Source organism: Carassius carassius, chromosome 26 (assembly GCF_963082965.1).
Source record: "Carassius carassius chromosome 26, fCarCar2.1, whole genome shotgun sequence".
Lineage (NCBI taxonomy): Eukaryota > Metazoa > Chordata > Actinopteri > Cypriniformes > Cyprinidae > Carassius > Carassius carassius.
Genome location: NC_081780.1, coordinates 10,343,835 through 10,368,037, shown reverse-complemented (window position 1 = coordinate 10,368,037; position 24,203 = coordinate 10,343,835). Strand labels below are relative to the sequence as shown.

The window sequence follows — 24,203 nt, the reverse complement described above, 5'->3', positions numbered from 1 at the left end:
GGAATGAGCCGCAGAAGATCACTGAGTTACACAAAGATTACAAGTTCATGTTACTGTACATATATATTATGTTAACATAATTGTGTTAATTTATGCTAACATGTTCTATAATCTACGTTGGGTCAGCAATGCATAACACAACAAAATCTCCACAACACACTCAAAAAGCGCCACAACCAAAAAAACATTGGAATAATTTTAGTTGTTTTGTGCTAATTATGCTTTGTTGTGCTAATTTTGTTGCGTTGCACCTTGTTTATGCTGTGTTGTGCTAATATCGTTGTGTTGCGACTTGTTTCTGTTGTGTTGTGGCTTGTTTCTTTTGTGTTATGACTTGTTTCTGTTGTGTTATAACTTGTTTTCATTGTGCTAATTTTGTTGCATTGCAGCTTGTTTCTGTTGCATTGCGGCTTGTTTCTGTTGCATTGCAGCTTGTTTATGTTGCATTGCGGCTTGTTTCTGTTGCATTGCAGCTTGTTTCTGTTGCATTGCGGCTTGTTTCTGTTGCATTGCAGCTTGTTTCTGTTGCATTGCGGCTTGTTTCGGTTGGGTTGCGGCTTATTTCTGTTTTGTTGTGGCTTGTTTCTGTTGCGTTGCGGCTTGTTTCTGTTGCATTGCGGCTTGTTTCTGTTGCATTGCGGCTTGTTTCTGTTGCATTGCGGCTTGTTTCTGTTGGGTTGCGGCTTATCTCTGTTTTGTTGTGGCTTGTTTCTGTTGTGTTGCGACTTGTTTCTGTTGTGTTGTGGCTTGTTTCTTTTGTGTTATAACTTGTTTTCATTGTTTTGTGCTAATTTTGTTGCATTGCAGCTTGTTTCTGTTGCATTGCGGCTTGTTTCTGTTGCATTGCAGCTTGTTTCTGTTGGGTTGCGGCTTGTTTCTGTTGCATTGCGGCTTGTTTCTGTTGCATTGCAGCTTGTTTCTGTTGCATTGCAGCTTGTTTCTGTTGCATTGCGGCTTGTTTCTGTTGCATTGCAGCTTGTTTCTGTTGGGTTGCGGCTTGTTTCTGTTGGGTTGCGGCTTGTTTCTGTTGGGTTGTGGCTTGTTTCTGTTGCATTGCAGCTTGTTTCTGTTGCATTGCGGCTTGTTTCTGTTGCATTGCAGCTTGTTTCTGTTGGGTTGCGGCTTGTTTCTGTTGCATTGCGGCTTGTTTCTGTTGCATTGCGGCTTGTTTCTGTTGCATTGCGGCTTGTTTCTGTTGGGTTGCGGCTTATCTCTGTTTTGTTGTGGCTTGTTTCTTTTGTGTTATAACTTGTTTTCATTGTTTTGTGCTAATTTTGTTGCATTGCAGCTTGTTTCTGTTGCATTGCGGCTTGTTTCTGTTGCATTGCAGCTTGTTTCTGTTGGGTTGCGGCTTGTTTCTGTTGCATTGCGGCTTGTTTCTGTTGCATTGCAGCTTGTTTCTGTTGCATTGCGGCTTGTTTCTGTTGCATTGCAGCTTGTTTCTGTTGGGTTGCGGCTTGTTTCTGTTGGGTTGCGGCTTGTTTCTGTTGGGTTGCGGCTTGTTTCTGTTGTGTTGTGGTTTGTTTCTGTTGTGTTGTGGCTTGTTTCTGTTGTGTTATGACTTGTTTCCATAATTTTGTGCTAATTTTGTTGCTTTGCAGCTTGTTTCTGTTGCGTTGCAGCTTGTTTCTGTTGTGTTTACATTTGTTTTGTGCTAATTTCATTGCTTTGCGGCTTATTTCTGTTGTGTTGTGCACTACTGGGCCACCGTAATAATCACACCGTAATTATCAAAAGATACTTGCAATGAATTCTAAAGTTAGGGTTGAGTACGATTTTTAAAACAATACTGAAATAAATGCTCACCAAGGCTGCATTTATTTGATCAAAATAAAATAATATTGTAAAATATTATTACAAATTAAAATATATTTTTTAAACTGTATTTTATTCCTGTGATGGCAAAGCTGAATTTTCAACAGCCATTACTCCAGTCTTCAGTGTTACATAATCCTTCAGAAATCTGCTGATTTGTATTTTTCTTGCTATTATTATTATTATTTTTGTAAAAACTGCAATATATATATATACTTATATACACACACACACACACACACACACATTCAATATTCTTTAATATAAAGTTCCAAAGGACACCATTTATTTGAAATATAATTTTGTTGTGACTTTATTATTGTCTTTACTATAACTTTTATTTAATTTACTAATTTAATACTTTAATCCAGTGGTCACCAATCTCGGTCCTGGAGGGCCGCTGTCCTGCAGAGTTTAGCTCCAACCAGCTCCAACACACCTGTTTGAAAGTCACTATGCCTAGTGAGATCTTGATTAGCTGGTTCAGGTGTGTTTAATTGGGGTTGGAGCTAAACTCTGCAGGACAGCGGCCCTCCAGGACCGAGATTGGTGACCCCTGCTTTAATCTTTTAATTGTTATCTTATTTAAATAAAAATCAATCAATCAATCACATTTTTTTTTTTATAAATAAATAACTTTTTAGACCCCAAACTTTTGAACGGTATAGCAAAGTGATTATTCTGTAACATGAACATTGTAATGTAAAGTGTGACCTCCATTGCACACCTTCTTGCCTTACTTCCTGTGTCCAGGGATTTAAGAGCCTCAGGCCGTTTCCAGAGCTTAGATCTGCTGATGACAGATAAGCCTTCAACCTCTCAGATCACTCACACTGGAGGACACAGATGAGAGATGGGAATATTTTCCAATGACCTGACTGCTTTTGCCTCAAAGCACTGAGCACATCTGTTGCCTTCATTGACATTTATTGAATGGCTGGCTTGAAGCTACAGGGGTTAATTAAACTTATTTCAAAAACTAATTTTTGCTGCTTACACTCACATGATGTGCTAATATCTCACTGTCTATACCCTCTTTAGCTCTCTGTCCTGTTAGTTACTGTTTTGAGCCAGAATCATTGGTCTTCCTTCCAGATGGGATGGGCGGCAGGACTGGTTTAACGTTGGCACCTGGACGGCCCGGGGAGGAGGGGAGTGTTGGGGAGACCCTCTCAGAGACCGACCGAGGAGCATCAGGGGTCAGACCAGAGTCCATGTGTCCTGAGAAATATCAAACAGATATTCCTTATTCAAATAAACTAGAATCAAACAAGCCTAGGTATTCAAACTAATTTCTGAATAGATAAATACAGTATCTATGTATGGACAGATTCTACAATGTAAAAGTATTATGTATGTACAACCTAGATGCTAAAATGTCTACCGTATGAACACAGAGAGGAAAATGCTCATCACCTCGAAGAGTGTCCTGGTCCTGCCCCAACATAAACATATCCAAAGGCTCTATGTTGGGCCCTGACCCAGCGTCTGATCCCTGGGCCGCTGAGAGCGCCCCTGCTGAGCTCCTCATGGACAGGCCAGAACTAGCACGAGATTCCTCAGAACTGAGACAGCATGAGGGAAAAGAAGGGAAAGAGAAAGATTAAGAAAGTTACAACATCAAACCAGTTTGCTAAACCAGTAATCGGATTATGATCAATGATATGGATATAATAGAAACAATGTTTATATACTTGGCTTTGTGTCTATTTAATACTTCATTTACACAATGATGTAATGTCTCCAATTATCTTTATTTGAGATCTTTTCACAGTAAATATTTATGTAATTTCCCATTTTTAAATTGGTAAATTTGCCAGCATATTATCAACACTAAAGTTCATAAGTTTTGGGTTGGAGTTTTTTATATTTTTGAAAGAAGTCTCTTATGTTCACCAAGGCTGGATTTATTTGATCAAAAATACAATAAAACCAAACACATTTGTGAAACACTAAATTTTAAAATAACTGCTCTATTTAAATAATTTTAATATTTTAGTCATCAGTGTCACATCCTTCAAAATAATTCTAATATGCTTTTCTAATAATCATTCTAATAATCTTTTGATATTCTAATATCAAAGGGTCAGGATTTATTCAAAACAGAAATCTTTTGTAACATTAATATCTATAATTTCACTTTTGATTAATTTAATGAATCCTTGCTGAATAAAAGCATCATTTTTTTATTTTAAAAAAATTCTTACTGACGCAAACCTTTAAAGGGTGGTCTAATTAATTTGACCGCAAATTTGAATTAACTAACATCCCAGCAAAGTTCTTATTATAACACAATCCTCAATTCAGCTGAAAAGTAAATCCAAATAGCAACAACAATATGGAAATGACTCATTCTCTATAGGACTCTATTTAAAACACACACACACACACACACACACACACACACACACACACACACACACACACACACACACACACACACACATCAGTGCTGGATAAACAAATGTCTCAAGACACTCATTAAAACAGGTTTTAATAAGTTTTGATTGGCATCTAATATTTTAGAGCACTAGCAATGGTCTCTTCACGGGTATCCCATGATTCCACAGCCTGCATTTTCAATTGATTTCATAAAGAGCACAGTGAAATTCATAACTAGATTGCGAAGTAACAAACTCCAAATGCATATTGCTTTTCCCCAGCGGATGAGAAACAAAAAGTCACTGTTTAACACAATTTGGACTAGCACATTAGTTTTGCCATTTTTTTCCTAGCTAATAAGCAAACAGTGGTGTACCACGCAGGCCGGGCAGCTCTGTAAGTCTCCCAGGATTCCTCTTAATGAGCTAAATTACAGTGTATTTAAATATCTTGGGGACATGCATATTTCACAGGAGTAGTCTTGTATTTCCTCGCCTGTTTAGAGTCCCTGAGCTCATACACGGGAGAGGCAAATGCACCGATAGTCATAAATCTGCATTTACGTGTTCCAACGCATACATCTTCCAGATGGCCTGGGGCATGTCAGCTACCTGAATGCTTTAACTTTGAGCTGGGGATAAAAACTTTGATATTTGAGTCTGGATGTGTTTGAAATGGAGATAGAGGTTATAAACATAAAGGGAGAGGCTACAAGATAAAACACATCCTGGGAAATGATGTATACAAGGAGAGGGCTTTGGGGTAAGGTTAATTGTTTTGCTGATCTTGGGCCAGAGGTCAGAGGTGAACATTTCAAGGTGTGTGTGACATACCTGCTGTCCTCATCGGGGTCAGGAGCGGTGAGGCCAACAGGATGCTTTGGGGAGGAAGAGGGGCCGTGCGGGGGCTGGGACTGAGAGGCTAATGATGATGGAGCTGTGGGTGCACTTCTGTGACACACACATAAACACAAACAGTATCAGTAAAGCACTATAAACACACACTCACCATCATGTGGTGCTGCTTTTTGCTGGCATTTTATAAAAAAAAACACAATAGCTTGTTACAAATCTAGGCCAGTTAACTGTAGCTATGTAAAACTTAATACAGTAACTAAAAATGAATGACTAAATACAGTACTGAATGATCAAAAAACATAATTGAAATTTGTACTGAAAGCTATTTAAAATTTTTTTTTACAAGTCTCTTATGCAAACAAAATCTCAATTAATCCATAATACGGTAAAGTAGCAATTGATTCCTATGACAATATCATTCCTCCAGTCTTCAGTGTCACATGATCCTTCAGAAATCATTCTAATATGCTGATTTGAATCATTTTTTTTTTTTTATAAACAAAACTAAACTAAGTTTTAAAAGTTTTACTGCTTAATAGTTTCATCTTTGGTGAACAGAAAGTTCAAAAGAACACCATTTATTTGAAATATAAATACTCTGTAATATTATAAATGTCTAATGTCATTTGAGCAACTTAATGCATCCTTGCTTACTTGTCTCCACACTTTTGAAAAGTAGAGTATACAGTATTTATGCATATTTTTTATTTCTTAATTTTATAAGCATATTAGTAGAAGTAGAGTGCTTAATTCACTTGGTATTGTTATTTGTGTGGTGTGCAGGGTTCTTGCTTATGAAAAACATTACAAATCAGTCACTTTTGAGGTTTGAGTTAGCATGATGGCTCAAAAGGCATCTGCCTATGCAGACACCAAGCCAATGTTTTGGGGTTGGAACTGTGATCTTTTATCTCATTGTCAGTCATAGTCTTTGAGTGATCAAAGTTGCTAAACAGTCAAAGTTATGTTACCTCTGAAACAGCTCGGCATAAGCACCAGGACTCTTCCCGCTCAGAGCTTCTCGAATCAGCTGCTGGCGCCTGTTATTGGAAGTCATTTCCTGTGGCGTTCACAGAAATATTGTGCTTGCATGAGTGTGACTGTTCATTTCATCCCTATCTGCTATTCCTGGCCATGATAGCTTCTGTGGATTACAGTATATCAAGCCAATAAGCGTGTAAAAATAACAGAATCTGTAACTCTGACTTACTGCAGGGGTCTGCTGAGGGGTCATCTGGGCCTGGATTTTGTTCTGGTAGTTTCTGCTGTAGGAGTCCATGAGGTCAGTGGCCTCTGTCGTGTTGGCTGCCAGTAACTCGCCAGTTGTGTCTGCAACAGAGTCGTCGTTATGGCACTCGGCCATCGTGAACAGATGTCAACTGCGGCTGCAGCAGTGAAATGCCATGGCCTCACACTGAGTACAACTATTTACAACTAAATTCTTTATAATCCTGTCGAAGTGCCCCGCAGACAAAACTGACTTCATGTAAAGGCCCCATGAAATCAAATTGGGAGTTTTGTGCATAGATAAATAAAGAAAAAAGAAACCATTGTAATACTTTTCCAGCTATGAAATATCATCACTGAAAAGTGCATGTCAAGTGACATCATTGGGTCTTAGTGTATGGCAAAGTGAGACTGTGAAGGCTCACTTGTGGAGGTGTTGTCAGGTGTGACTGAGCTGCCGTCACCTTCTCCTCCTCCATGCTCCTTAAGACCCAGGTACTCCTTCACCAGCTGTTTTAAAGTCTGGTAGGCCTCAGCACGATCATCTGATGACATTTGAAGGAGCAATTTAGTTTCCATGAAAAACTGGATTTCTTTTATTGTAAAAGTATATTCCTATAGATAGACAGTGTAACTGGCCTTAATGGGTTAATAAACGTTTTTTTACCACAAGGGATGATGTTGTCAAAGAAACCAGGTAATTCTCTGTTGGTCTTGGAATACAAATCAATACGAGACACAGCTGTTTCCATCTGAGCACTGCTGTAGAATCCTCTTGCTTTCAGAAAGCAGATGTAATTATCAACGACAGTGGGGATCAGCAAGACATAACGGGGCTCAAAATAAGAGTTCTTCAAACTATACACTCCCTGTATTGGAGCAAAAACACAAAAATGGCGTTTGACCCAGTTTTGTGCTTGGTCAACATGGTGGAACATGTTTTCTTGATACCATACTGTACCTCTAGTTCCATATGCACACAGCAGGCAAGACCTTCGCGAGCCACACGCTCAATAGTTTCCCGTGACAGGCCATACCAGTGTCCACCGTACTGCATCGTCTGGATGAACTGACCCTGACAGTGAGAGAATAAAACTGAAAAAGACACTGTACTGATGCCATAGAGCTCAAATTCATCTTTTGAATGGGTGAATTCATCATGGATTTTCAGCACAGATTCACTAGAGAATGACCTGAACTCTCAACCTTTGGGTTACAAGGGAACTTTGTTCTTCTCACACAGACAAACCTTTGACCCCTGTGTTCAACTGCACCTGGGTCCATTAAGCTGCTGCAATGGCGAAGTCGCTCCTTGTCAAGCTCGCACAAAGCAATTCGCAAACATGTTTTTACATCTCTGGTCAAGATGGTTTTAAAACATCAGTACAAATCCCAACCATGCTCTAATCCTCTACTTTATTTATTTTAACAGGCCTAGAGAAAAGCACAGAGGAGCATTCACGTCTGCAGAATGCCGACACACATCTGTGTCGGTGTGATATAGGTAGGGGAGGTTAGTCTGTAAAACTTGACTCTGTCTCTTTCTCTGCTCTGGAAGCATAAGGTTATAATCACACATCAAAAGGCTTCCTTCCAGCCTCTATCAATCAATAACATTGGACTTATATAGCAACACTTAAGAGCTAAACGAGATAGTGGCAGCAGAGACTAGGTGTGCATTCTCTCAGAAGCACCTGAGGGGCTTGGGGAAAAAGGGAATATAGGGTGAATTCTTTCCACTCTTCACATTTTTGGCATGTCATTGCTTTTATAGACCAATATGGCCTGGGGAAGTCTGTTTCTGCTGATAAATGGGCATAAAACAGTAACACAAAAATCTAAATATGTAGGGTTATGAGTAAAATACTGCCAAAGCGGATCAGAATATGATAAAGGTCTGGAAAGAGAATTACCATTTGAATCATGTTCTGAAATTCTTCCTCAGTGACAAAGTGATAGTCAGACCCATCCTCTTCCCCATAATAGGGCCCCCTGGTGGTGTGACAGGCACTAAAACAAACAGATCAATTAAAGTAACTAGGACTGCACTATTGAAATATATATTGAGATATGGCTTAGTGTGATTATCATATTGCAAAGGCTGCAATTTAGTTAAATAAATATGCTAAGTTTCACTCTGAAAGCAATAGCGAAATATACAGTATTTATTTGCAGGCAAAATAAAAGCTTGATGGTTTAACATTTGCGAATGAAACAATTAAGACATATATAGTACTATAAAATTATTATTAATAAACCATTTTACAATATTTTGTCATTTTACACTATAAAGTATTTTTAAAATACATTTCTTAATTTATTCAGTACATTTAATCCTAATATTAATAATAATTATTGTTATTTTATAGTCATACTGAATGGGTCAAAAACGGTGGGAATTCAGCCTATGGAAAAAGTTTTCCTGAATCATTAAGCCCCAAAAGCATAGTCCACACAAGAAAGAGAAAAAAAAAAAAAAAAAACTACCAGTACGTTTTTTAAAAGTAGTTTTATGCTCTATGCAGAAATACGCCCCAACAGAGTTTTAAGGAAATTACTGTATTTTTTCATATTGCAATACATATGGTAGAAGAAACATTTTTTTCCCAATAAAGTACACAATTTTGAAACAAAATGACATCACATAATAATGTTTTAGTGACATTTATAATGCACTCCAAATTGCTACTTACCCATAAGCGAAATAGTCACTGAATTCCTGGCACAGCTTATGGGCTAGTTCCCTCTTCCCACAGGCCTGCGGGCCAGTGAGGACCAGCATGGGGTATGGAGCATCCAGACTGGGGAGAGTACTTGTGGAATAACATGTGAAAATGCATATTAGCTAATGCTGTTTTTGTGAACCGTGCTACTGAACTTCCTATGAGTTCAACCATGTAGTTTATAATGAACTGGGTGACTTCAAACAGCCTCGCTATACAGCTCCAGATTCATTTTAGTTCAGACCTGAGTGCTCTGAGTGGTTTGAAGGGCTTTTTTCTTGAGGGAAGTGGCCTTTGTGGACTAGTGAGCCTCATAAAATGAAGAGGAACGCAGATCGAAAAGTCGTACCTGTCAAAAATAACCTGAGGTTGCATGAGCTGGTATACCAAGTGGGTCATGTGATCTCTGGCTGCGATCACTTCCAGAGGAGGGTCGTAATTGTTCACAGCAGACACCTGAAAATGAAAGACAGGAATGGGACTCACTACTCAACCCTGACATAATCATTCAAATATGTGCTTTATTTTCTGACAAACTTTCAGAGCTTTCAAGTTACTTTCAAGTTATTTTTTATTCAGTTCAGCCCTTGAACATTGAGCTCTTGACTTGCAAATGCTCTTCAAAATGTTTTTTTTTTTTTTTTATTACAAAAATAGGCTTAATCCATCTCAAAACCATAAACAGCACTTCGCTTTTTAGAAATGAAAGATGTAAAGCAATCATTCCTTCTACTCCAGATCACACAATCACCTTCTCCTCTGCAGTTATAGTGTGTTGATCCAGAATTGTGAGGTGCTGAAGGAGGAATATCACAGCTAGTCTATAGTCTTCCTGCTCCTGCAAGAAAAAATTTGTCATTAAGTATAAGGTGATGACATTAGGCCCATTTTTGTGGTGCTGAGATGTTTATGGTGTCCTCACCTGCACTAGGTTTCTGAGGAGATTAATTTCTCTTAACAATATCAGGCCATGCAAATGTGCGGCCTCCTTTACCTCACTGATCTGATGCACAAAGAACAACAAAGAGAATTATTTGCTGAGTAAAATATCTAGCGTGATGCCACATACACACTTTCAGAACTTTCAACAACTTTCCACTGGGGCATAACCCTCAAAGGGAAATCTGAGTACCTTATTTACCCCAGTTTAACAATTTCATAGAAGTTCTTTGAGGGTATATATACACAGTACTAATTTTTTTCTGGGAGATTTTGAATTTTCTTACATTTTAGACATTTCTAACCATTTTCACTTGGCTAAATTGGTTCCTTTTGATGTGTTATGCTCTGAGGTATAACTTTAGGGCCATTTGCATAATATAATATGACAGGAATTTGACCGCTCCTTTACCAGATTGCCCTCAAGGTTGATGTTTCCCAGGAGATGGAGGTTCTGGAGACCCGAGAGGCTTTGAATCCGGTTACAGGACAAATCTAGAACCTGCAGGTTGTGTAGAGTCTGGAGATTCTCAATATTCTGTATCGCATTCCCCCTCTTAAAAAATACAGTATACAATTATCATTTCAATGAGGTAAAGAACAGTAAGTCAAAAGCTCTGCACATGATCTGCAGGGTCATGTGCCATTTCTGTCTGGCTGTGGCTGTGTGATTGACAGGGGAGCTCAGGTAATTCGAGGCTGATGGGTAAGGACTGACAGGTGAACAGCTGGTAAGATGTAGCAAGTGCATATCAATGAATTAGAGGCTTTCCGTACAGGCTATGCCCGTCTTACCTCACTTTCCTAGCCCTAGTCATGTTATTTTTAATTTGCTTCAGGAAATAAGCGTACTGTGGCTTTTTGATTTCTTTACTTGAGACTACGCTAATTTGTGCTGCTCTTGGTATATTGCATTGGTCGATATGTAAATGAGATATTGCGTTCGCGTTCTTTAATTTGCGGATTGTTAGTAAATCACCCGCATAAGCTTCTCCTCCCATCGGCACTGTTTTGGAATTGTGCTCTCGCGCTAATTTGCCCTGTTTAAAACTGGCCATAAATATATATCTTTTTTAAACTATAACAATATCTCAGTGGCTGGTCGGGTTCTTGATCCTAATTAATCCTAAAGGAAAACAGCTTAACCAATATTTTTGGCAACTCTGTCAATGAAACGGGTCAGATTGACACACAACCTAATGAAAGATTCCAGCTTCCAAAGCCTTGGCCTTATAATAACCCCATGCCTGGTGCAGAACAGCAGGGGACGGCAACCACGAGGGGCTCTGGAAGCCCCAGAACCAAAGTGTGATTGGTGTGAGTGGAACAGGCTGACAGGAGCACGCTGTTCAGGGTCTCAGAACAACGGGGGGGTGAACAGGTTTAGCATGTGGGAAAGGTTTTTTTTTTGGAACAGGGTCCAGGCTCTCTCACGCCAGCAGCTTGGCCTCGTGGGACGTGGACACTAAAGGACGCAGCGCTACTGACGATGAAGAATCTCTTTGATAAAGGACAGCATAAACATCCTTCAGCTGAGTGGCAAAGGTCTGGTGGCACGCTGGCCTGCCATATGGCGGGCTTCAACACCAGGCTTTGTTCTATTTTCTGAAAAGGCTGGAGCTTAAACATGCAAACTGTCTGAAAAATCCACAGTTAGAGGAAGGTTTTGGAAAAAACAATAACTGTCAGCGGTATCAAAACAGTGCCAATACAAGAGGCTGTAGTGTTGCCCGCATCATCACAGACAGAGAGTGTGGTAACCTTTCTAAAAGTGTCGACACAACAGCATAATCTGAAAGAGGATGACAGGTGACGGGGAGATACTATGGTTGAGCAGGAAAATATGTCAACAGGTTTTGCAGGCTGATGTTAATTAATCCAACAGAGACTCATAAACACTTTGAGGAAAGACAGGAAAGACCGCTCATTTCTGCATTCCAGTCTCAAATTAAAATCAAGCGTGATTACATTTATTTATTGCCCCATCATGAAGAGACATATTTTCCCAAACAGAAATTAACATTTTATAGTTACATATTCAATACCTGTCCTGTCGTACCACTGTTAATTTCTCACCACAAAACACACATTAATTAATCTGCAAACCTACCCTTAACAAGTAAATATTTCAAGAAATATGTTCATATTTTATATTTCTCTGCACTTGTTAATCATTGGGAATACATTAGCTGTGTTAAATGGTAAGTGTGTGTAGTACCAGGCAGAGCTTTCTGAGAGGCAGATGGTCCAGACCCCTGATGCGGGAGATGTTGTTATGGGCCAGGCTGAGGTGTGAGAGCCTTTTGCACTTTTCCAGCCCCCTGATGGCACTAAATGAATTATCTGAACAGGAAGGCACAGTCAAAGAATGTTTCAAACACTTGTTTTTAACGAATCAATAGTTTAAAGTCCAACTTAAACTGCAAAGTTACTTTTATTAGATACCCTTAGATATTAAAATTCTTGTAATTTTCTTTTTGGTTGATGTCACCGATCCCTATTTTTCTAAGTTTTAAGTTAAGGTACTTCTAACAATGGAGAGAAGTACTAATATTTCCGACTTTGTACAAGAATGCAGTCAACTCAGATGTGATGTCATTCCCAGCTCCGACATCCGACTTCTGAGGTAAATATTTTTTTCAGTTCGAATAGCCTGTTTTACTTGGAAATACAATAATAAAGTAAAATGAGCTGCGAACAATGTGTCATGCTTTTGTAATCTTCAAAAGGATACAGTCAAGAATCAGTTTGGTCAAAGAGGAATATGCCGAAAGATCCTTCATTACGGACATCTGGTTGTGTGAGAAATTTACCTCCTGCAGTGAAAAAAAGACAATATGTATGTGGAAAACAATCATCAGTAAAAACCCGAAAAAGAAAAATTACATGAAGGAAATATTGAGTCATTTAAACTAGAATAACCCTCATTAAATTAGTAAAATTAATATATTTTTTTTGCTTTTATGTAAAAAGGTAAAACACATCTAGCTTTAATTTACAGTAAAACATCTCTAAAACCCATTTTTCATTCACTCTTGCATGGGATATTTGAGCCTCACATGACATCACATTATCCCCTCTGTGGTGCATTGAATCACCTTGAGATTTTTTGGCGGCTGGAATCCAAAGAAATCAGTGAGTTGGTTGTGGGAAGCATCCAGTATGATGAGGTGCGGCATGTGACTCACGCAGGATAGATCTACCAGTCACAAAACATTAGGCAGAAAGAGCAGGACAAAGATGGATGACAAGCATCCTCACAGCTGAGATTATTTATCCCGCTACCAAGCAACCATGAAGGGCACAGATGAAAAAAAATAATCCAGAAAACATTTTCAACAAGAGGATATTAGAGCAAATATTTACGTTAGTGGAAGACAGATATGAGGGGGTCTGAAACATGACGGTAAATTTCATTTCACCATATAGTTTTCTTGTAACACAAACATTAAACCTACCTTTGATTTTATTGTAGGGAAGCTCTAGCTTTTGTAGATAGATGTAATTGCATAAAATTGAAACATTTTTCAAGTCTCGCCCCTGTGGCCAAACACAATCAGAAATTCAGTTAAGGTGCCAATAAAATGTCATTCGCTAAAACCCTGAAACTAGAGGAGAGTATGACGCATTAGAAAAAGGATATAAACTAATTTGGAGGCCACTTCTGGCTCTCTCCAGCGAAGTAATGCAACTAAACAATATCAGCGGTTCCGGTAAAATATATTAATATTCTACCCCCCGAGCTCTGTCGTGTAAGCCTGGGAAATTTTATATGGAAAATATCAATTGGTGCATATAAAAATGTAGCAGTCTCTGTGTGTGTGTGTGTGTGTGTGTGTATGTGTGTGAGCAAAGGTTTCCACAAGGCCAGTAAAACCACTCAAATTGTGGGGACCAGCCAATAGAAATTAGCTTAATAAACATACTTAATAATGTATTAACCCATTAAACATCCAAAAACAGCTAGTGCTTTATGCTAATCAAAAACTTCTCTGTTAGTTGATAAAAATCAATAAAATATTTAATTTTACTATTCGGCATTTGAGGAGAAAAGGGGAATGATATATATATATAAATCTGCAATTTTATCATCTGAATTCAGCTACTATTCAAAAAGTTGCTCTAATGTTATAACAAATGTAACAATAGCATTACATCACTTGCTCACCAATGGATCATCTATAGTGAATGGGTGCCATCAGAATGAGAATCCACAACAGCTGATAAAAAACATCACAATAATCCACACAACTCCTGATCATTAATTTAACATCTTGTGAATTGAAACCGCTGCGTGTTTGTAATAAACCACTATTCCATTATTATCAGCTGTTTGGACTCTCATTCTGACGGCACCCATTCACTGCAGAGGATCTGCTGGTTAGCAAGTGATGTACTGTTAAATTTCTCCAAACGTGACTGTTTACAAAAGCCAAAATGTACACATTAAATTAAAGACTGATCTTTCATTTGCACCTGATTTAGACTATAGACAAAAAGAAATGTTGGTCAAAAGGATCAATGAATATTGAAAATGCATAAAGCTTTGTGTGGAGGGTTTGTTTAATGGATAGGAAACATGAAATCAATATAAAAACAATACAAGTCAATGGAAATCCCACAATAACACAAAAACAAATATAACTGTGTTCGTGGATCACTCACTGGCACAGAGAGGCATAGGTAAGTGAGCTGGAGTCCGGTAGCTGACGGTCCGAGGATGGACAGGCATTTAAACACATCGTCCTCCGTTAATTCACCATCATTCTTCATTTTATACAAAGAATAAAGTACGGAAACCACAACGCTTTAAATGTTGGCAACACTGAGTGAAGTGTCTAAGAAAGTTACACAATATTATGAGGAAATAGTCATGTTTGAGGGCTGTTACCTCCATTGTTGTTGTGTGTATTGACTGTGTCATCTCTCTTCTGTCTCCAGTCTCCAGAGGGCAGCGCTTATTACTGGAGAAAGGGAGGAATCTGACATGTCCAGCTTAACGCAAACGCTAAAGATTGATTATTTGACGCTATTAATTACAAAACATTTCCCCACTAACTAGACGCTAGTAAAAGAGCTCTCTCTGTGAGAAGCTATAATAATCTGGAGTTGCACGCGCATCGGTTGCCTGGTAACCAAAGGTAAACTAAAGTTGCGCAGGCGCTGTGCACACGCGCTGGAACTTTCTATTTGACTCTTAACATTATTAAAACACGATGCTTTAGCAAAGCATTGTAACAGTTGTTATGCCAATAAAGCACATTTAATTTAACTGAAACGCTACGATTCAGTTACAGTTAGCAGATAAGCTAAACCAAAATGACCAAGTTCTTTTAAAACATGTTAATACAGATGTGTTCTCCGTGTATTGTTGACAGCACATTCATCAAGGGAAACATAATGAACAAAGTTCTAAAGTTAAATACAAATAGACAGATAATCTCAACAGGCAAGCCAGTACAAATAGGATTGATAGTACAAACATGTTACAAAGCTCGTTTCTGTTATATTCATTTATTTTCATTTTGACATTACCATAGGCAAAATTCACTTCAAATCCAGTAGGTTCAGAGGCTCCTCAGGACTTTTAAATCAATTGAAATTTACAAGCATGTACATGAACATCTCAAATGCTATTAATAGCTAAACACAAAACACATACTACAAATACAGAAAAAACAAAGCCATGAAATAGTGTTGACATACAATAGCTCTGACATACTTCATCAGATTGTGTTACAGTAACATCTAAATGAATTAAAGTTGCATGGTATAATGCTAAACAGGAGTGCTTGAGCCAGTCACCTCATTTAAACACCACTGAGGACCGATAATGGACCAATAATGGACCGATAATGGCTTAAACATACAAATCCACACACATCTGTCCTTGCCTGTATCCGTTTAGTGAGCTATAACGAAGGCAGACATGACATTTTTAATGTCTAACCACTGCTCCAACACATCTTCAACATCCACACAATTCTAATGTGCTAAGAATATGAAATATCATCGCTTTGTCTCTCTCTGTGGCAACCTGGTGGCAATTATTGATTCAAGTTGAGTCATTTTGATGGATTGCTTGGGTGGCTTCCTGCTTAACGCCTGTGTTCTGTATCGATGGCTTTCTCTCTTGCTCTATTCTTCATAATTAATGAACTAAAAATACCCTAGAACAGAGCACGAGCGATCTGGTTTTGTGTCTGTTTGATCAAGGAATAAGCAGACACAGTTGAAGGGCCGATATTCGAATATATCGACATCAAGGCTTAGAAACTCATTTCTTTAACTGTTTAAACAACCAGAGATAACAGTGATGTCATAATGGCATCATGACATCACAATCAATGACTGTCATAATTAACAAAAACATGCGCACGCAATTATACTTGCAACAAGTAGGGAGAAATTTAAACTGAATTGATTTTTTGCGATTCCTATTTCCTCTTAAGCAAAAAGAACAAATCAACAAGCGGCAGGCATGCTTTTTTTTCCTGATAAAAAAAAGCCTGCCGTTCTAATCTGGCATCTGTTATTCCAGGCACAGGCTGCGGCCGGCCTTGGGAGAGACGGCATGCTAGAAGATTTTATAATTGAGAGCAGAGGTTTGATAAAGTAAGAAAATGAGACGAAAATGTCCCCAAGCCACAATGAGAGAATCCGTCCTCTCGCTCTGAAAGGTGTAGCCTGGTTTAACCAGAAAAGATACAAGGGATTCATTTATTAGAACATGTCTGTGTGTGCATTTGTGTGTGCAAAGCCCTGGTCAGAAATATATCTTACAAATGAAAGCGAGAAAAGGAAATGAAACTACTTTAATGTTTGCTTGAAAGGGTGACTCGACTCAAAGCTTGCGACAGTAACGATTTGACAGTAACGTGGACCCTTTCAGAGCGATAGTAGATATAGTTTAAATGTGCGCGTCTAGACTGTAGTGATCTTCTTATCCTTGGTAGCCTGTTTGATGGCAGCCTGTTCGCATATGATCTCCTTGAGGCGCTGCAGCCGCATGTTCTGCACGGTCAGGTCTCCCACGCCTGTCTGGCTGCGGTGGAGGAGACTCAAAGCATTGATGTACTCCAGCTCTGTGTAGCGCACCCCTTGATCAACCACCAGGTTTAGCAGCTCGTCGGCTGTATTATACAGCATCTCATAGTACTGCCTGCAGAGAAAGACACAAGAATAAAAGAGTTGCTGTTATTTCAGAGAGTGCCATTCAAGGTTGTGAAGTGTTGCTGAACTCGCATGTCACATTGTTGTTTGCAGAATGAAATAATATAGAATAAATGAAAGATAATTTAAAAAATGTATTTATCGTAATTCAAAATATTATTAGTAAACGAAGTATTTTTGTCAAAGAATGTTAAGCGTGTTAATTGTAGGCCTTATTGTACATTATTGTGATGCTATGCCTTCACAAAACTTGTTGAGAACATCAAACCATTTTTCCATGACCCCTTTGGCCCAAACATGCTGTTGACCAATGGAATGGAACAACATGCATTAAACATTAGACATAATGTATAGTTCAAGGAGACAACTTACACATGAGTATGCATACACACACCCACACAAAGGGCTTGCAACTTCTATTTCTGCAGCAGAGGCACATTTGTAACAGGGGTGATAAGAGCTGAATGTGTTTTGACCCCATCAGAGCAGACGACTCCTCTGAATCTCTCTCTCATGGTGCATTACTCAGGCACACAGAAAAGTCCTTAGCCAGCAGGACTCTCTCTAACTCCCCTATCAAGCTGGCACACTCCTCCAGGTGCTCAGAGACTTCTGGCCCATTTTACACAACCTCTCGCTTTAAAGGTGCTCCGTACAGAGCAAACACTGGCAGAAATGGCCAATTTTAGTCTTTTCATGATGAAGCACATGTAAATTTTAAAGACATGCAAGACATCATAAAGGCCTCAGGTCAGGAACTTCTGGAGATATTAAACTTCTGAAGAACCATGGAGATGCTGTGATTTCTACTATAATACAAAGATATTCTACTGAAACAGCTATATGTGTTATATGGTGCATAATTTGGTGCTTAGCATATGTAATCAAATTCCAATAATTAAAAGTCTGATTCGTATATTGGATATCTACACAACAATTTTTTTTCTCCAAAGTTTCTATTTGTGAAATTTAATGACAATTTCTAAATAAAAAATACCAAATCGAAATGAACAACAAAAGTAGATACCAGTGCTGTATCCATACTGCATACATGATTCAACTTTGTAAATGAAACAATTAAACTTTTTTACAATCTATAGGCAAACTTAACAGTCTAAGGCCAGTTTTACAGTGGAGGCTTTTTTAAACAACTTCAGCAAGACTTTACTCCATTTCTTGAAGATTAGCAGGGAAATGTAATGGAAACCAAACAGACGATCAGTCCACTAGCTGGAAATGGAGCGCTAAATGAAAGAAAGAAACACATGCTCAAATATCTCAGAGATTTGCTGTCTTCTACTAAACCTTCTAGGTGAAGAAGACTATGGAAATAATGTACTTAAGTTCTTAGAAATAATGGTGTTGCCCTTACGCCACTAAAATGCTGAGCTCTAATGCTGCAGATTAACACTAACAAGAAAAATCAAGTGATCACAGCATATTCAGCCGGTAGAAAAATCCAGATTCAACCCATAAGACGCTGAAAAGCTTGCCAAAAAGTGTGAATGTGAGCACAAGTGCACCTGCAGGACAGAGAGAGGGCAGTTCCATTAACCCCCATTCATCTCTGACACTGAAAAAACACAGCCATTTATAACAGTCCTGACAGTACAGTGTCCCAGTAACCCTTCCTGTGCCGGGGCGTTAATCCACCAGACCAGGGCTGTCTGCTCATTAAACCTCAAAACAGCACAGTTTCATACACAGCACTTGGTTTGACAGCAAACAGCTTTGTTTTCCCAGCACAAAAGATTTAAAGAAAATCCAAACTTGCCTGTTTAAATAGATAGTATGATAAAAATTAAATGTTATCAGTATTAACATTCTTTCTTCTATGGAACACTAATGATTATTTTTAAAAGAATATCTAAACAATTCTTACATAACAATACAATAAAAGTTAATATATAATATACAGTGTTGTTCTATTAATATTTTCTTACAATTACAGTATTTATTAATATTTTAAATTAACTTTTATTTTTCAGAATTTTAGTTTCGTACATATAGGTTTTGCAATTCTGTTACGTGCTTTTGATATTTTTATCGGTTCTTGATTATTTAATTTTTTTATTTGTTTCCATTATTCAATTTGGCTTTAATTGATTTTTATTTAAGTATTAGTTTGAGTAATTTTAGTACTCGATGTCTAATTTTTCAAATGCTATTTCAGCTTTATTTCAATAATGAAAATGATTTTTAACTGTTTTAGTTAACAATAACAAGACACTTTTCAAACAGCAGTTTATATATAGCACTCGCCAAGCAATTTCATGGGGTCTTAAGCCAACATAAAGAGGGCAGCTGTCTATTTGTGCGCTTCTGTATGTTTGTTTGTTTGTTAGATTGGTGTGCCAACTATGACATTCTCCACACTTCATTTCACACACATTTAAAAGCATTTAGGGAAACGGCGGCGAGTTGCTAATCTGATTAACTCTCCGTGGCTTTTAAGACCACCTCCTTTCCTCTCCTCTCTCAATCCTCTCTCCCATTAGAAGATAATAAAGAGCAGGAACTTCACACATAGAACCTGCACCTGTGTGTGTGTTTTCTGAGTGCCATTAAGTTTTAATTAGACTGTTTCTGTGTGTACAGTAGTGCATACAAAGGGTATTAAGCTAATTTATGATGAATGCGTTGAAGGACGCAGGGAGATGTATGTTGGCGCGAAGGGAGATGGTGAAAAAAAACTTGAATCAGCACAATTAATTTCCTCCAATTTCCAGCATGTACAATATTAAAGCCATTAAGGGCTGCTTCTGTCAGCGCATTCTCAGCAACACATTAGTAAGCGGCTGAGAGAGAGAGAGAGATGCCCAAGACGATCCTCTCCATCAAACAGAACACGCATACTTGTTCCCACAGTAACAAATGCCAATGCTTTCCGTGCAAAAGAGCATATTAGGCTTTCAGGACATTCCCTCCTGCATGCCTTACAGGTCCGATTTTCCTGTTAATGGGAACATTTTGCAGACGGGCTGCTCTTTTATCAGCTGCTCTGTTCTAGAGTGAGGTGAGACTTTGAGATGAGGCAGTCTGACCATGGTCTACATATTTAAAAAAAAAACTCAACAGGAGGAGTCCGGGATATTTTTTTTAGCTTTCAATTAGATAAATCATCATTTCAACCCAATTGCAGTTAGCGAAAATGTTAAAAACCTGACAGAAATAAAATATAATAAAATATAAAGTATTGTTAATGTATTTCAGATACATATTCATATATTCATATATTCAGTATATTCATTATCATTACATTTACCGAACATATTTATTGAAATGGATAGTTTGATCAGATCCACAGGAATAAACTGAAATCTATTTTTAGCAGGCAAATACAAAGCACATCAAAATCAATGCAATAGTCACTGTGTTGCCTAATTGTATAATAGCATCAAAAATATAGCTTATTAATAAATACTGGTTATTTTCATAATAGCTACACAGTGGTGTCAAATGGAAGTTAGATTTTCATGGCATCTTATTACTGAAGTGATAACCGTGAAGTCAAAAATATCGCATAACGGTGAACAAATGCAAAAATGCAGAGCAATACATCTAGATAAACTAAACAAAAACAGATATGGAGAAAAGCCTCATGTGACTCGCACATGTGCAAACAGAAAGACCAATGTGCTGTCAAGTGCAGCTGTCGGTTTGTTTTGTGGTTATCGAGAGCGCAGTGCAGCCGCGGCGTAAACAGTCCAAGCCGTCACCCTGACACGCTGACTAAATGTCGTTTTTCCAGAAGCCTTTACAAATGGCCTCACAAGACAGGAGCTTTTCCAACAGCTTGACCTCTGACCCATACACGTCAGTCAGCCAGGCTCTGAACTCTGAGTTCCTAACAAATTCCCCTTTTCTTACTGAATGAGAGAGCATGGTTTAGATTTTACACTGGAAAAGAGAGAACGTGATCAGCATGGCTGGTCCTCACTGCAGCATATTCTGCCATTTAGAAAGAAAGAGACTGACCTTGTGACATTTTTAGGACTTTTTGAGAACTTCCAGTGTTTTTTATATTTTTTTAAATTTTTTAAATACATCTGCATGGAAAACTTTACTTCAGAATGTCTAAACTTCTGGTTTAGAATTTAGTTCATGTAATAAGTCAGTCAGGGGTGCATTGTTAGCTAACTATGGTATTACGTTCCATTGAACTCTTTTGGTAATGACACAACTTGCTACCATAGTTGCTTTTGGAAAACACAACCTAGATTATAACTAATGATTTCAGGCATTACTTGCCATTTTTGTGTACAATAGGCTTCAGATGGTCCAGTGAGTAAAACAGTTGCTAGAAGACTTTCCTATCCAACTGCACCAGGTGGGGGATCAAGTAAGCTTTACTGTCTGCACTGCCATTGGTTGCTAGCCACATTACATCATTGTCTATTTGCAAAAAGTAAAAAAAAAAAAAATTAAAAAACTTGATAAAGTAGATGCCTACTTGTGCATCAACAAAATGTTGATTTAATGTTTTTGAAAGAAGCCTCTTACGCTTACATCGAGTCTGCATTTATTTGAGCAAAAACAATACTATTTTAAAATATTATTACAATTTAAAATAACTGTTTTCTATTTTAATACATTAAAATGTAATTTATTCCTGTGATGCAAAGATACATTTTTAACTACCAAAACAAATCTTCAGTGTCACATGAACTTTTAGAAATCATTATAATATGCTGATTTGCTGTTTAAGAAACATTTCTTGTTAATCACTATTGATTTTTTTTTCAATCAAAACTCAAAAGAACAGCAATTTTGAATTATAATATATGTATCTACTGATTCAAAATGCGGATCATACAGATGTATAAATAGGTTCTGGGATAGTTTGTCCTTATGCTATGACAGATTCTATCCATTTCAGATCTTTGACTACTATACAGTAACACTGGAGTTAAAAACACATACATACATCACAAACAGCAGTTTCTTGCCAGGTCTGGGTGAAGTTGATTAGACATTACTGAGGCACCTGCAGGACTCTGGGACATGGCCTGGCTCAGTCTAGGGCTGTGAGCAGATGGTGTGTGTGTGTATATGTATGAGTGTGAGCATGTAGCGAGAGTAAAAGCACTCTGGTTTTGCTTGGGGACTGGACCAACACCATGCGCGCAAGGTCATTTCAATGAAAAACTACTATTGAAGTTGTTTACTCCTGATTTAAACATCAAAACCTCCCACAGTAGCCCTGCGCACTCAAATTACACTGTTTGTACTCTCTTAAATAAATAAATGTGCTAACTGCTCAGTTTCACGTTTTCAAGCATTCTTTCTCCACTGACGCAGTGTTCCTCTTCACTAGATGGCACTGTGACCAAAGCCTGCCGTAGGAGAGGAGTGCCGCTGGGTTTGGCCACTGCACTGCTCAGCTTTAACTCAAATCGATGGTTATTACTGTGTCCTTGGCCCAGTCGCCCACAGCAAGCATTCAGATGGGAGAGTGGCCAACGATTCCCCTACTTCCTCATGGGCCTTTCTCCATCTCCCAGCATCCACATATATGCCTCCATCTCTCTCAATGAATCCCTCAACACAATGGCGTTTACACACTCAAAGCTGAATGTAAATGACAAGGGTACAGCTGCAAAAGTCTAGTGCTATATTGCTCCTTTATTATCTTGTTTATGAGGATAATAACAAAGTATCCATAAGGGGTTTATAGAGAGATGCACTCTCTGCTGTGTGTGTGTTTGTGTGTTGGAGGGGTCAATCAGAGGAGCCTTGATAGAGCAAACAATGTACTGTAATTCCAGTCACCACCTGTACCACCCATATATCACATGACATCATATATGAAGGAGAGAGACAGAGAGAGAGAGAGAGAGAGAGAGAGAGAGAGAGAGAGAGAGCTGGGGGGGGGGGGCAATAAGCCAGCGCTGTAATAATCATGCAAGAAATCCGCCGGGTATTGATTCCCATTGTTTGTACAGCAAAATGCACATTACTCCATTTAATTTAACTGCCCTGACAGTGATCTTCCCATAAAAATATAGAAACATGCTGCTGTTAGTTATAGGCTGACTGGAAAGAGCTGATATTTATTAACTGACCCCCCCCCCAGCCCCCACCTCAACCCTCAATGCTTTAAACCTTTTTATTAACTGAAAAAGAATGCAAAACTAAACATTCGAATGACTTGAAAACAAACTAAATAACAATAATTACAAATTTACACATTTGCATGTGTGTGCGCGTGAGTAAAGAGGCTCCTTATCTGTTAATTGTGTTTATCTAGATTAATTTCTCTATATTTTCTTCTTTGTTTGTATTTATGTGATGTTCATTACTTCAAGGTTAGTCTGAAAAAAAAAATCCCATGGAAATTAGCTTTAGTTTTAAAACTAAACTAAAACTAATTAAAGATTATACTAAGTATAAGTAAGTGAAAGGTTCCTATTATGTTTTTTCAACTTCAGTTAGTATTGTAATGTTGCTGTTTGAGCATAAAAAAGATCTGCAAAGTTACAAAGCTCAAAGTCCACTTCAAAAGGAGATATTTTATTTAACATAAATCACTTTTCAAAAACTACAACGAAGGACTCGTTTGGACTACAACAATATTTTCCGGGATCTGTGACATAGCCCCTTTTACACTGCACGTTGGACCCGGAAAATTGCCAGAACATTGCCGGATCGAATTCTGTGTGAAAACAAACACGTCCCGGGATTGATTCCGGGACTGATAACGGGTTGGGGACCTAGTAATATTGCCGAGTTCATTCCCGGAATGAGCTCTGTGTGAACAAAAGCCAGATCTGATGCCGTGTCGTAGTGATGACGCACATTATAGCGCGTCTCTTTTACTGGGTGTTTTGGAGGCAGATCAATGTTCAAGACGAAAAAATATGTGCAAACTGTAATGAAGCAAAGATCAGTTAGTTCCTCACTTTCCGCGCTGAAGCAAAGATCGTTCACCAGTTTAAGTGAAAGTTAAAGTGCCTAGCGTTTTCGATTCGTACATTATATGTCACACCCTGATGTCACTTGTCTTTACAACTTGTCTTTACGGGTTGTGTGTGAATGCACGCAGTGTGATTCCGGGTAATCCTTGGCAGTGTGAAAGTGCAAAATC

General features: G+C 38.3%; 2 protein-coding genes across 4 annotated transcripts in view; both read right to left on the bottom strand.

The window, feature by feature from the left end:
* Positions 1-2,447: 2,447 nt before the first annotated feature.
* On the bottom strand, positions 2,448-15,271 carry lrguk (leucine-rich repeats and guanylate kinase domain containing). 3 transcript variants are annotated; one of them, XM_059511114.1, is made up of 20 exons: positions 14,835-15,271; positions 14,609-14,710; positions 13,402-13,483; positions 13,042-13,142; positions 12,678-12,759; positions 12,162-12,286; positions 10,356-10,499; positions 9,927-10,007; positions 9,756-9,842; positions 9,354-9,460; positions 8,975-9,094; positions 8,195-8,291; positions 7,243-7,356; positions 6,949-7,150; positions 6,746-6,826; positions 6,265-6,383; positions 6,026-6,114; positions 5,031-5,147; positions 3,232-3,380; positions 2,448-3,036 (listed from the first exon to the last, which is right to left on the bottom strand). In XM_059511114.1, the coding sequence occupies exons 1-20, from the start codon at positions 14,865-14,867 to the stop codon at positions 2,873-2,875; spliced, it is 2,196 nt and encodes a 731-aa protein (XP_059367097.1). In that variant the 5' UTR covers positions 14,868-15,271; the 3' UTR covers positions 2,448-2,872. The 3 variants fall into 3 exon arrangements, with proteins under 3 accessions (XP_059367097.1, XP_059367096.1, XP_059367098.1); XM_059511113.1 differs by having other exon boundaries at positions 2,449-3,036; positions 6,707-6,826; positions 14,835-15,269; XM_059511115.1 differs by lacking the exon at positions 13,402-13,483 and having other exon boundaries at positions 2,449-3,036; positions 6,707-6,826; positions 14,835-15,269.
* An 898-nt stretch (positions 15,272-16,169) lies between these two features.
* The window catches only part of exoc4 (exocyst complex component 4), a 123,933-nt gene continuing 115,899 nt past the window's right edge, over positions 16,170-24,203 (bottom strand). Inside the window, exon 18 of the mRNA XM_059511116.1 lies at positions 16,170-17,105. Within this exon, the coding sequence (XP_059367099.1) occupies positions 16,868-17,105 (238 nt within the window). The 3' untranslated portion in view covers positions 16,170-16,867. The remainder of the gene's footprint in view (positions 17,106-24,203) is intronic.